Source organism: Spinacia oleracea, chromosome 3, assembly GCF_020520425.1.
Source record: "Spinacia oleracea cultivar Varoflay chromosome 3, BTI_SOV_V1, whole genome shotgun sequence".
NCBI classification, from domain to species: Eukaryota; Viridiplantae; Streptophyta; class Magnoliopsida; order Caryophyllales; family Amaranthaceae; genus Spinacia; species Spinacia oleracea.
The window spans coordinates 28,774,992-28,789,676 of record NC_079489.1 but is presented as its reverse complement, the minus strand read 5'-3'; the positions used below and the strand labels follow the sequence as shown (position 1 = coordinate 28,789,676).

The following is a 14,685-nucleotide window of genomic DNA, read 5'->3' as shown; positions in this document are numbered from 1 at the left end:
TAAACCTGTAATCGATTATTTATAAACCTACAGTTAGTTTTATGTTTTCCGCTGCAAAATTCTGAATAAGCCGTTACGTTTTCACACGGGCGATAATGCCTTGATAATTCTCTACGTTTTATATTAAAAGATTATTTTAGAAAAGAGAGAATTGTCGGGGTGTTACATAACTGATATTCACCTCCGACCAATTTTGCTGGAAGTCGTCTATCTCGAGTGGATCTTCTTAATTCTGCTTCATGAGATGATTGATTTTCTTGTTGTGGAATATGTTCCACATTCTCATCATCATGAGGTTGATCATCTTGGTGTACTTCTCCCCCGTGATCATCAATTGCATCCGGAGAAGGAATTGGATCCATGATTATAGGCAATTCTTCATGGGATGTTGTAGATTTTCCCAATTTTTGTATGTCTTCAATGGTTTGATCTTCAAAGAAAACAACATCTCTGTTTCTAACAATTTTTCTTTCACCAGGATTCCATAACCTATAACCGAAATCATCTTCAGGATAGCCAAGAAAAATACATTGTTTTGTCTTGCTATCAAGTTTTGATCTTTCATCCCTCGGGATGTGAACAAAGGCTCTACATCCATACACCTTCAAACTTTCATAGTTTAATTTTCTTCCAGACCATATCATCGGTGGAACATCACCATCAAGTGGAACTGAAGGAGAAAGATTAATCAAATGAACTGCAGTCTTTACTGCCTCCCCCCAAAAAGATTTAGGTAACTTTGCATGTGATAACATCGAACGAACTTTCTCCGTGATCGTTCGATTCATTCTTTCAGCGAGACCATTTTGTTGAGGTGTTTTTGGGACAGTTTTCTCGAGCTTTATCCCATACTTCCTGCAATATTCTTCAAATGGACCTCTATACTCACCACCATTATCGGATCGCACACATTTTAATTTCATGCCAAGTTCTCTTTCTACTTTTGCATGAAACTCCTTAAACGCGTCAAAGACTTGGTCTTTACTTTTTAAAAGAAAGACCCACACTTTCCTGGAATGGTCATCAATAAATGTAACAAAATATGATGCACCACCAAGAGATTTAGTTGTGAGCTAAGCTTCCCATTTGTGACATAAAGGGTTTGTTGCTTCTTTCCGTGAGCAACAATCATCGAGCCTTTTGACAATTTCCACTTTCCATTTGAAAAGTGATTTGCATACCCTTCATCGTCAAGTTTACCAGCTGAAATCAAATTCAGCCGAATATCTGAAACATGTCTGACATCGCGTAGTGTAAGATTACAGCCTGTATTGGTTTCCAAACAAACATCCCCAATACCAAAAATTTTGGAGGATCCATCATTTCCCATCCTTACAAAACCAAGATCTCCGCTAGTGTAAGATGTGAAATAATTTTTATTTGCAGTTAGATGATACAAAGCACCTGTATCAATTACCCAACTACAATCTTCACTTGTTAGGTTATAACACTCATCATCACCTACAAAATAAATATCATCACCTACTGTTGTAGCCGTGACATTTTTCTTATCTTCATTATCACTACTCCTTTCATTTTTAGATCTCATGTCCCGCTTCCATATTCTACATTCACTTTGCTTATGTCCTGGCTTATGACAATAAAAGCAAGTGAACCTCTTTTTGGATTTTGATCTGCCTCTAGATTTTTCTTGACTTTGGGAACCTCTAAACATTGGTCTCCCACGATTTTCAACAATATGTGCCTCAGTCTGATATGTCGAGACAAATTCTTTCCTTCTAGCTTCTTCATTGAATAAGATGTCTTTCACCATATCAAGGGTGAGTTTACCACTCGGAGCCGAATTGCTCAACGAGATAACAAGACTTTCCCAGCTAGGTAATGAGCTGAGGAGTAATAAGGCTTGGACTTCATCTTCAATTTCCATGTTGACATTTGTCAACTGATTAACAATGCCTTGAAATTCATTCATATGTTCTGCCATATTTTTACCTTCCTTGTATAGAAGACGAACCAACCTTCTCACCGATGTAGCTTTATTTAAAGTTGTCTTCCTCTCATACATTGACTCAAGCTTTTTCCAAAGCTTGTAGGCATCCGTGTCATTAGCAACATGTTGAAAAATGCTCTGATCAATATGTTGTCGTATTAACCCGACCGCCTTACGATTTTCCAACTTCCATGCATTTTCGGTTTTATTTTCCGGTTTAGTTTCTTCCTCGATGGGCTTATACAAGTCCTTACAATAAAGGATATCTTCCATTCGAGATTTCCACATATAATAGTTGGATGATGTCAATTTAATCATTCCTGATAGACTTACCACGAATCTTCCATTTGTTTATATACGACGACGTATATGTACGTATCCGGCTCTGATACCAGACTGTTGGGAAAGATTACAAATAATCTTGCAGCGGAAATAATATTCTTTCCCTTTCGTGTATAAACAAAATATGCTAACAATTATATCTCTATGATATAATAAAATAACTCACGACGTGTTTATAAAATATAAACTAATATTCGATGGTATACTCTAAAAATATTACGTGTTTCTCTATATCTGAATTATGTTACAATGTTATATTTCTGAATGAATTTAACTAACAATATGATTACATATTTATAACCAACCTATTACTAAGAAACTAATGAAGCAAATTATCGCAGAATAATTTGCCAATAAATGTTTCTTGCTTACTAACTTATCTCCTTCTTTTTCTCTCCTTTTCTTTTTCTTTGTCTTTACTAATTATATCTTCCCCAAATTAGGAGGAATAACCAACACGAAGGAGGTGATCGCCTCTTCGAAACCTCTCAAGCCCAAAAAATGGCATCCACCTTTGATATAGCTAGTATCTTCTTTTTTTCCTCGTCAATAAGTATATTTTATATCAATCCAAAAAGGTGTAATTTATCCAGTTATTAGTGAATATACTTAGTAATTGTTCGCAAAGATTTAAGCCTAACTGAAACTCAGATGGAACCTTCCAAACACCTACGACCACATCCATGTTTTGGCATACCCCAACTTCTCATCAAGTTTGTGATTGTACGGCAAAGTAATAATACAACGCTCTGAGGCCAGCAAACAATGCAAATGAGATGATTTGTCCTCATTGCCACACTCAGATGATTCCAACCATCGGAAGCTGTTCAAACCTCAATTGCTATTATCTTACCTTGTGCCACTTTCAACAAGCTTACACCTATAGTGAAACTGCAGAGCTTAAGTAAAGCTATGGCATAATTTATTACAAAATTTCAAGATTTTTTTACTTAAAAGCCTTAAAGGAGTAATTGTTTCTTCCTTTGAGGCCTTTAGAATGGGTAGTCATTTAGTGGGTAGAATTTCGGGCTATTGGCGCAGCAAAGATCCTAGGGGAGCCCTTAAGTTTTAGATTAGTAGTTTGGTCAGGCATGAAGACAAACACCTTTTATGAATTTACACTTATGAGAGAATTTGTTTCTTACCCTAAATCCTTACGCATTGTTGGTGGCTTTTATGTTCTTTCAATAAGCACTCGCAAACAACTCGTGAACGAGCTTGGTCAAAGCGTTTTCTAAAAATCTATCAATATTTACTCAATTGTCCATGATATTCTACTAACTTTTCCATCTTAATATTGAGTAAGTCCAGTAATCCCACTTATACGTTATACTCCTCAAGCTTTGTTCTCCTCGCCTTCATTAGTGCATCATTAGTGCAGATGAGTTAAAATAAGATAAGTTTATAAGTTCTACTCCATCCATCTCAATTAAATTGTCATACTAACTTTGCACAAAGTTTTACGAGATAAGTTGTTGTTTTCTTATCTATTAATATTTTAATAGAAAAGTAGGTATGATGAGAGATAGTGGAAGAGTTTTTTAAATGGATGAGAGAGGGAGTGGGACCCTAATTTTTAGTAGTAGACGAGAGAGGTAATAAAATATTAGGGGATCCATACCATAGGAAAAAAATACGCGGATGCGGTCACGTTCGCGGTAACGGTCGCGTTGTCGCGGAAAGCGCTTGTAACCGAATAGAACGGATAGCGGCTGACGCGGTGTGAATTTTTGAAAAAAAACCACATTAGTATGTCTAAGCTTATTATTACATTTTAAGTCTAAAAAGCATTATATCAACACTATATAACCAAATCTATCCTAATATGAGTGAGTATTATATTTTGTGAACAAATAAGCACTCGAAATATCATGTTTCATAAACTACATAACTAATTACAAAAATATCTTTGGTCAATTTGTGTAAAAGAACGGTGTAACAGGGAAAAAAAGTCTAACTCGGCGAGTCACCTATACGTAATGGACGACGCGGGGAGAAAGACGTGATTTTTGTCGAACCGTTACGTATGAGGGTTTAGCAGAACGGAAAATCTAAAACAGGTTACAGACTGACCGTCACGTAACGGTACGACAGAGTTTTAATTCCATGATCCGTACCATAAAAGGAGACGAACGAAAAAGGAAAGTGTGATAATTAAATTGAGCCGGAGGGAGTATAAGATAAAATACAGGCTAACCAGTTCAGACTGAACTAGTTCAGTAGAGGAAGTTTAAAGAAGAGTTAATAAGATAAGAAGATACTGCGTATATTCGTATAATATAAGATAAGGGTTAATAAGATAAGATAAGGATTAATAAGATAGAATGCTACATTTAGTAAGTTCCAATAAAAGGGTTGGGGAAGAGAAGATAAAAATACAGGTTAATAAGTTAATATAATTTCAAGTGAAATAAAATAAGATAAGAGCTAACAAGTTAAGAAGGGAAGATAAGATAAGTTTAGGGCCAATAAGATAAGATAAGTGGAGATCAAGTAAAGTAAACACTACCTAAATTCTACTTTGAGAGTTTGACTATTAAAAGGAGATTTGTTAGACCCCTAAAACACTAAGTGAGGCCGGGACTTATCAATTATTAAGAAATAAAAGTCAAACAGTCATAAACCAGTTCATTTGGTAACATGCTCCGTTTAAATTCGACCTCGCTTGGAGTTTGAATTTGAACGAACTACTCGCGAGTCAAGCTTTAACAACCAAAAGAATAAACGAACAAGCTCGAATAATCAAATAAATAAACGAGCCTAGCTCAAACATGTGATTTGAAAGATTTGGTGTCCGCTCCAGCTTGAACTCGATTATTTTTTTGTTAAGCTTAGCTCGAATCTCGAATAAGTTAATACTCGGCACATTGACATCCTATTCACGTTTCACACTAGTGGTATACTCTGGTAATGATTCTTGAAGATTTCTTTGCCTTAGATCAGTGGCATTAGATTTAGAATGTGAGCTCATTATCCATACATTAAAAAACACCAAAAACGAGTACCTTCAGCCATTTTCAAGCAACATTTGACATCTTGGCAACTGCTTTAAACTCACTCCTAATTTTCAACTTTTTGCTGCTTTAAATATGCTTGTTCCCAACTATATACTCCCTCTGTCCCTTAATACTCGTACCGTTTTGACTTTATGCACTATTCACATAATTCACTTTGACCCTATTTTATTTCTAGTATATGAAAACAAATGTTAGTATATAATATATTGTTGGCTTCATCTTAACATATATTCTCAAAATATTAATATTTTATAAGTTTTTATAATATGTAGTTAAAGATATTGGTGGTCAAAGTTGTGCATTGGCAAGCGTGTCCAGTCAAAACGGTGCAAGTATTAAGGGACAGAGGGAGTATCACTTTAGTCTAGTCACTTATTCTTTCATAAAAGCATTACTATATGAACTGAAAGAAACTGAAGCACAAAGGATTGCAAGAGCAATTAGAATTCTTGATTCCATAACAAACTACTTCGTATTAGTTACAGTGAACCATAAGCCAGTTAGAATTCTTGATTCCTTATACATTATTCATACTATATTAGCAAACACGATCCAGTTATTACCATCAAAACAATATCCATCACATCGTCGAAAACCCAATTCAATCCAACCCAATCCTATCCATACATAACATACTGTAAGGCACATAACGGAATCAAATACTACTAAATCAGTTTTAGTAACCTATTTTACTTGAGTCCATGATTAAGTCCCAAAATGAATTGTCAAATATATACGGATCCAACATGGGTACTTGAGATAAACAAATAGTCCTGAGACAAATAGTCCTGAGTAATGGTTAATATCGACAAATAATTCCCAACATCAATCAAAATCATACTCTAAAACCCATACATTGTTCCAAATGATCATCCCTAAAATCGCCAATCAATACATAATCATTATATATTAGCAATCAATCTGAGATAATGTGACATTAAATCCAGAAAAAATCCCCTCAAAACATGTGAATCAAAACGGAAAAAAGTGACTAACCCAAAGAGTCGCAAGCTTGACGAACTTGATCAGGATGCCAGTGGAACTGAAGGGGTAAATCCAGTAATTGGTTCCAAAACTCAGAGGTCAGAGGAAACAATTTCTCACCGACAAAAGTGCCGATGATGTACTCCACCGTGTCCGGCGGCGCAACACTAGAGTTGCGCGGGGTGGACGGGACGGAACCCATTTAGAATGGATCAAAATCTACGGTGAGTCAACTGAGTTAATACCAATGCAACTCGGTGAGTGAAAGGGAAGGAAAGAAATGAGAGGAGAGAGAGTGCTTGAAATGGGAGAAAGTTCAACCAGATCAAAGGGAGGTCTCATAATCAGCAATTCAGCACATAGGTTTTTGGGTTACTGTACCGGTCCGAATGAAAGGCCATGGGCTACCACCATGAACCCCAACTCATGTTTGTCCGTCACTTTAGACGTGCACAGTCTAAAGCTATTGCTACTCAGTTTCACTTTACATGATTTACAAATTGACACCCTGTTATGACTCAACAATCACATAAGGCATACAACTCACGTTTATTTACAACTGTTTTTATCTTGGAATTAAGTAACTGATCACAAAGGCATCAACCAAGACTCATTCCAATTAACTCCAATCTTTCCTTTAATACTGATCAACCCCTGGATATGGGTATAAGGTTTCAACTTACTAAACAAGGTCCTCCGCCCTCATAAAGTAGTGAAAAGCTAAAAGGGAACAACAATCAACTGATCTGAATTATATACAAAGTAATCTAGTGTTCCCAATCAAACATGTTTGCATCAATCACCCATACTAACATGTTAAAATCCTCAAAATGCAATATAGGTTTAATATGTCCATCCAACAGTATTAAACATGCAATTTCAACCTGACTAAGTTCATCAACAACATTAACATAACCAAGTTCATCAACAATTCAACATGGTTTCAACAATTAGCACACATTCCAAGCACACAGGTATGTACGTACCTTGTGTAAACAAACTGATAGACCACTTTAACACTTTTAAAAGTCGCCTACAGATAATTCTCCGCCTAAAACAATCAACAAAGATACCCAATCAACTTCTAATCATTCACTACAATAATAGAGCACTCTAAATACATCCTAAACATATTTAGGATATTCCCTAACATTAAAACTTGAACATTTGATTTCCTAGCATCATAATTATTGAATCAATGATTGAAATTCGTTGAAAACTCTTCAAAGCATCATACTTTAAATTTCCAGCAACATAAACTAATTTCAAACTATTCCAAAACATAATTAACATGTTTGAAATCATAAAACAATAACTTTAATAATTAATAAACATCCTACCATGATTTAAAATCATTAAAATTTAAAATGTCCGCTTTAATTAATTCAAATTCTCGTTTCAATCAATTTATGAAATCTGAAAAATTAATAAATCGATTACGAAATATTAAAATCTGAAGTTCATGCATAAGTCATAAAATTCATAAATTTAGTTAAATCAAATATAACTTAAATTAATAATATATAATTCAACATTTAATTTAATTAAATTAGGGTTCAAGAAATAACCCAATAAAGAAGGAGATAAGTGTTGGCCGGCGGACAAGGGCGGCGGCGGCAGGCAGGGAGGCGCGGCCACGGAGGCTGGACACCGCAGAGGTTCGCGGCGACGCTGGTTGTTTGCGAAAGAAGGAAGCCAGCAACAAGCAAAAGGCGAAAAAGAGAAGGGACGAACGAGAGGGAGAGGGAAGGGCGATGCTCGCCGGCGGCAGGGCGGCGCGACGGAGGAACTGGGCGATGGTGCGGCGACTTTGGTGGCTGTGCAAGAAAATAGAACATTAAGGAGGAGAGAACAACGAAGTAACGTGAGAGGAAGAACAAAAGGAAAAACGAGTGAGAGAAGGAGGAGGAGACTACCCGACAGCGGCAGGCGGCGGCGAGGGACGCTGGAGGTCGTGCCGGTGACCGGTGGTGGTGGCGGCGTGAGCACAACAAGCAAGGGAGGCTTGATAGTTTTTTTTTTCCACGTGAATGTTGAGAGAGAGAGAAGGGTTTGATTTCTTGTTTTTGTTTTTACGTGAAGTTGGAGCAAGTGAAAAGAGTGGTGAGTTTATTTGTTTTGGGCTTCGCCTATTTGGGCTAGGATTAAGATTTATTTTTAGAACTTGAATCCAAAACCGATTATGATTGTTTTCCAATTTCGAACTTGTTTTCGTAATTCAAATACTTTTCAACATAAAATTCTAAAATCATTTTAATTTCATAAATCGTTGAAATATTTAAAACGATAAAAATAAATATTCGTTAATTACATATTTATTACTAAAATTCATAAATTCTATTTAAATATAAATAATATACGTTAAAATATATTTAATAAAATTTATTAATTTACGGGGGATTACATTAGTTAAGCAATCGAACTAATTAGTTAAGCATTTGAACCAATTAGTTAAGCAATGAAACCAATTTGTTAAGCACTGTAATTAATTAGTTAATGAATCGAACTAATTATATTAGTTAAGCATTTGAACCTATTATTTAAGCAACGAAACCAATTAGTTAAGCACTTTATTAATTAGTTAAGCAATCGAACTAATTAGTTAAGCACTGAAATTAATTAGTTAATCAATCGAATTAATTAGTTAAGCATTTGAACCAATTAGTTAAGCAATGAAACCAATTAGTTAAGCACTTTAATTAATTAGTTAAGCAATCAAACTAATTAGTTAAGCAATGAAACAAATTAGTTAAGCAATCGAACTATTTAGTTAAGCATTTGAACCAATTAGTTAAGCATGAAACCAATTAGTTAAGCACTTTAATTAATTAGTTAAGCAATCAAACTAATTAGTTAAGCAATGAAACGAATTAGTTAATCAATCGAACTAATTAGTTAAGCATTTGAACCAATTAGTTAAGCATTTGAACCAATTAGTTAAGCCTGAAATTCAATTAGTTAGTCAATGGAACGAATTAGTTAAGAAATGGAACCAATTAGTTAAGCATTAGAAGTAATTAGTTAAGACATTTGAGTTTATGTCAATGGCATTGCTCCGCAAAATCAAAATAATTTTGTACACAAAAAAATTATAACTAAACAAAAATTTATTAACTAATACGAAATTCTTATTAACTAAATATAAAAAAAATATAACTTAAACAAAAACTGACTTAAATGCAAAAAAATTGTAAGTAAATATTTTATTTCATAACTAAATATAATGAAAGTATAACTAAAACAAAGTATTCTTTAACTAAAACCAAATAAATACAGACCAAAAATCCAATTAGGTAGATAAAGCATTAATTGGAGCACAATGAGCCACCACAATAGAACTGCCAACCTCAACCACCACCCCGTAGGCCCGTACTAGAGAAACATTGGCGGCACTACCATAGCCGATTATGTGAACCAGCCACAACAACTATCTTGACCACGCAACCATTGACACCGTTGCTCCTCCGCGGCCATTAACAACAATGTCCACCAGCCGCAGCTTTGCGAGGAGGCTAACCGCTGCCTCTGCTCCCCGCGAGGTGGTGGCGACACCATTCTTCCACCACAACGCAGCGTCGAAAAACTCCACCATAACAAGCTTAAATCTACTAGGCACCACCTCTACACCTAAACCGGAAAATCAACCAAATTAATAAAAAAAAAACTGAAAATCAAAAACCTTAAAACCTCAAGGATATTGGCGGCGGAGACGACAAGGCTACGGATAGTCCCAATCCAAATCGCGCATCTTGCAACGGCAGCTAGGAGGAGAGATCGAGGAGATTGAGGAAGGAGAAGAGAGAACGAAGGTTGCTAGGGTTTTAGAGGGGACGGCGACGAGGAGGTGACGGCCCATTCTTCGATCTATAATAGGAAAACGCGCATCAACGGTGGTGAGGTGACGGAGACGACGGCAAGAAGGTGGCTGAGTTTTGGAGGAGAGAGAGGCAGACAATTCTGAAGGAGAGAGGGGCAGACAATTCTGAAGGAGAGAGGGTCAGAGAGTTCTGAAGGAGAGAGAAAGAGGTCAAGGAGAGGGGAAGGAGCGCGTGACAATATGCGCGTGGGTGCACGTGGGGTTTTGATGACGTCAGCATCCGTCGTTCCTGTCAGGCGGTCTGACAGGAAAGCAGCTGTAGAGAAAATTGGGTAAATGTTAGAAAAACTGGGTAAAAGTTATGTTAGTGTACAATAAATTTATTGTACACCTAGTGCATACAAGACCTTTTGTTTTCATAGCTTCTAAATGCAGAAAATATTTACTTTGTGCAGAAATTAAAATTACCATAATGTCCCTAATTGGTAAAATAAAAAATTATTAAATAAAAAGGGGAATAGTTTCCATGGATGAGATTAATACGGAATATATATGCTGATGGTCCCAAACGCATTGTTCGGGCTTGACATCCCCTAATTACTTTACCTTTTTTTTTAAGATAATTAGTTTACCCCATTATATTTTTTTTTTCTTGAAGGATACTCTATTATATTACTTATCCCTCACTTACATATTTGTTTAATGAGAAAATTAATCATTAGTATTTGTTAAGTCAAATAACAATCAAGTAACTATACTTTCGCATATTATAAAAAGTTGCCTCCTACAACTACTCTAATAAGGAATTATTAATCAGTCCTACATCTTTGAAGTATGTTGAAGATACATGGTTGATTCATGCAAAAAAATTTGTGCAATCTTATACCAAAAAGATGTTTCACTTAGGAAATCGTACTACAAATAGGTATTATTATCGTTGCTATCTTGTTATTATAAGAATCATATTAATTAATATTTTATTATTTTGGCTGTGATTAGATTTTTTTTCTCGTTGGATAATAAGGTTGAAAGTGCTCATAATGCTTTAAAGAGGTTTTTGAAGACATCTACAGGGAGTATGGATACAATTTGGAAAAGGTTGCACTCCTTATTAGAACTTCAGGAAAATGAAATTAAAGCCAGCTTTGTTAGGTCTGAGAACATTGATCTTCATATTACTGTTCTACATCTTCTTAGTCAATTGAAAGGTAAAGTTTCTCATTTGGGAATAAGAAAAATTAATGAAGAATATGGTCGACGTAAAGTAGGAATTGACCCTGCAAGTTGTGGATGTTATTTGCGAATTTCCCATGGTCTCCCATGCGCACATGAGATGAGGTTACTTGATGAAGAAGGAAAGGCTATTGATTTAAATGATGTTCATATATTTTGGAGGACACTTCATATGGAAGGTTTTAAGACATCTAATATACCCGATGGGCCTTGTAGTCAATATCAGGATGATGATGAGACATTAAAATCGTATTTTGAAAAAATGAAGAATCAAACCCCGGAAGCCAAGAAACAATATATATTTCAATTGCAGAAGATAATACATCCTGAATCAGTTCCACTGGAAGAGCCTGTATGTGACCGAAAACCTAAGGGTCGTCCACCAACTAGAAATTCCACAAAAAGAGATAAGTCATACTGGGAGCATGTTCAAAAAAATATTCCTAATCGTGGTACTCAACAATCTTCATCGAGTAATAAAAGAAAATCCAATTCCACTAAAAATTCTTCGAGGGAGGATCCTATATCTCTTGAGATTCCAGTTCATGTGGTTCCGTTTATTTATGAATATAAAAATGTTAGTGCAGATGGTAATTGTGGTTATAGAGCAGTGGCACATCAAATTTACGGGTCTGAAGACCAATGGAGAAGAGTGCGTATGGATTTATATTTGTTCATAGAGAGTCGTTTAGATTTTTGGATGGTTGTATGGAATCAAAGTCAAGAAGGAGCATTAAATATACTACGCAGGATTAATTATTACGAGAGTCCCTGTCCACAAGATTATTGGATGTCCATGCACTATATGGGTCCTGTAATTGCGACTGCGTATAATGTGATACTAATTACTCTAGATCCGATACAAATTGGTACTATGACATATTTGCCATTATATGTACCAGAAGGCGTTGTAACTCCAGAGAAACTCATTGGAGTTGCATATCTAAGATCTTGTGTACACTTTGTTTCGGTATGTATATACTACATTTTAATAGTGTCATGTTATTATTTATACCTTATATCATATTATATTTACCTTGTAACAATTATTTACAGGTTACTTTGGTGAATGAGTGTCCTGTTCCAGAGTTTTGGGGACCTTGGTTTAATTTTCACGATGGTACAGTACAAGGATGGGATGCTCCTCTTTATCCTATGATCGATAGATGGAAGTTGTTACGTGGATAAACATTGAGTTTAGTGAATACAATTAGTTATTTTGAATATTATGTTTTTATTGTCAGAAGGGACAACAATATTTATTAGGTACGTATGAACGATTAATTTTATATAGTATTAGTGGTTTTATTATTTTTCTATGTATTTCAAGTACGTTATGTCGTCAATATCAAGTACATTAGTATTTTATGGGTATTGATAAATTGAATATTATCGAGTACGTTATGTCGTCAATATCCTTGGCTCGAATTCAATAGGTGTTAGTAAGTGATATTATGTGTTCTTATTTCCTGACATATTACAACTATAAATTAAATGATGAAAATAATGTTACTAATCGTTACTAGAATTCTTAAATACGGAGTAGGTTGGTCGGTCCATCTGACCCGACTAAAATACCATCAACCTACTTATAAAAATTGCATCCCTTACGTAAATTCCTTGATGGCACAATTATTTGCTCCTCTTGGTTGCTCCTCTTTTCCCTTTAATGTCAACAAAGTTAATACAAAGTTAATGCAGAACAAAGTTAATGTCAACAAAGAGAATTGATGACATCATTACTTTGCTTCAATTGATGACATCATTACTTTGCTTCACCAAAGCTGTCAAACACAAAGCTAATGCAGAACTTTATCAGAAAACAAAGCTAAGATGAAACTCGAGCCACTCGTTCTTTATCAGACCAAACCTATTCATCAATAAAATTACCAGAAAAGGATGGTTTTAAAGCAGAATTGTCTACATTAAGTTATGCTAAATTTACGCTTCAATATCACCGGTTGTCTGATTCCCGTATTAATAGATAGTTTTTCTTTTAATAATTTTTTATTACTTAATTAATTAGGGACTTTTTGATAATTTTATTTTCTGCATAAAGAAAATCTTTTCTGCATTAAGTAACACCCTTTGTTTGGATTATTCTTGTGTGGACCTGGACCAAGTGGCCACACGTGCGAAATCCCAATCAAGCGATAGAAAAAATGCGCTCTATTTCCCCTCGCTTCCTTTGATGCTCTTTCTCTCTCTTGCCTCCTGTCACTCTCAATCTCTCGATGAAATATTTCAAAGAAAATGGACGATGAAAGACAAAAAATTTACATGTAAATCCAACGAGCATGACGAAGGTAATCGCTTATTCATGGTAGGATTTTCAGAAATTAATCTACGATCTTGACCCCTAATTCATGATCCTTCGATTTCCAGGTATAGTCTCTCTCCTTCTTTCTCTAATCATGCTTAATTTGATACATTGTTCGTCATTCAATTTCTAAGCTACCGAGATTCAATTGATATTTTGTTTATTTATTTATTTAATTTATCTTTTACTGCTTGGTGTCTTTTACCAAGTTCTTCCATGAAATTGGCGGTGCTAATAGATCTTGTTTGGGGATTAATCAGATTATGGAATAATTATTGATCATTTGTTTTGCAAATCAGTACTCAATATTATGTACATCGTATTATTTATGTGATAAATTGAGTTTAATTTGACAATTACATCAATTGCGGTAAAAACTTTGTTAATCTAATACAAACAATTGGGTTATACATTGCCAAAAAATAGTTGAAAAAGAATTTTATGTGTTTTATTTCATGTGATGATTCCTTTTTTAATGATTAGAACTATTAATGGCGTGGCTAGCAAAAAAAAATGTCTGCCTACATGTGTAAATTATGCAATTATTTTTTCTCCCTTTGTGTATAAGCCTACTAGTTCAATTGGTCGAGCACTGTGTCCTATCATAGAGGATGTAGGTTCAAATCCTACATAGGCTATTGATTTCATATAAATTATTATTAGTTACTTGTTCAGTCAATTGGTCGGTTGAGCATTGCGACGGGTGTTAATAAAATAAGACATTTGATAGTTATAATTACAATATAATGATATCTAGTAACCTTTTTTTTTATCATATAGTTACCCTTTTATCATATAGCTACTCGTTATATTACATTATTTGAGTTCTAGACCCTTTTTATCATATAGTTACTCGTTATATGCTTGTATAGTGTTCAAAATATATTTACCCCGTTTACATATTTTTAGTTTGTCATGTCACACCTTCCCGTTTTAAAAATATAGCCTGATCCCTCCTCTTGCAGAAGAGAAATTGCAGTATGATGGATTGATGATTGGGTAAGCGATTAATTAATACTAT

The 14,685-nt window shown here is 34.9% G+C and overlaps 1 protein-coding gene across 1 annotated transcript in view; it reads right to left on the bottom strand.

The window, feature by feature from the left end:
• The window catches only part of LOC110796460 (uncharacterized), a 29,626-nt gene extending 22,970 nt beyond the window's left edge, over positions 1 to 6,656 (bottom strand). Inside the window, exon 1 of the mRNA XM_022001519.2 lies at positions 6,307 to 6,656. Within this exon, the coding sequence (XP_021857211.1) occupies positions 6,307 to 6,496 (190 nt within the window). The 5' untranslated portion in view covers positions 6,497 to 6,656. The remainder of the gene's footprint in view (positions 1 to 6,306) is intronic.
• Positions 6,657 to 14,685: the final 8,029 nt, after the last annotated feature.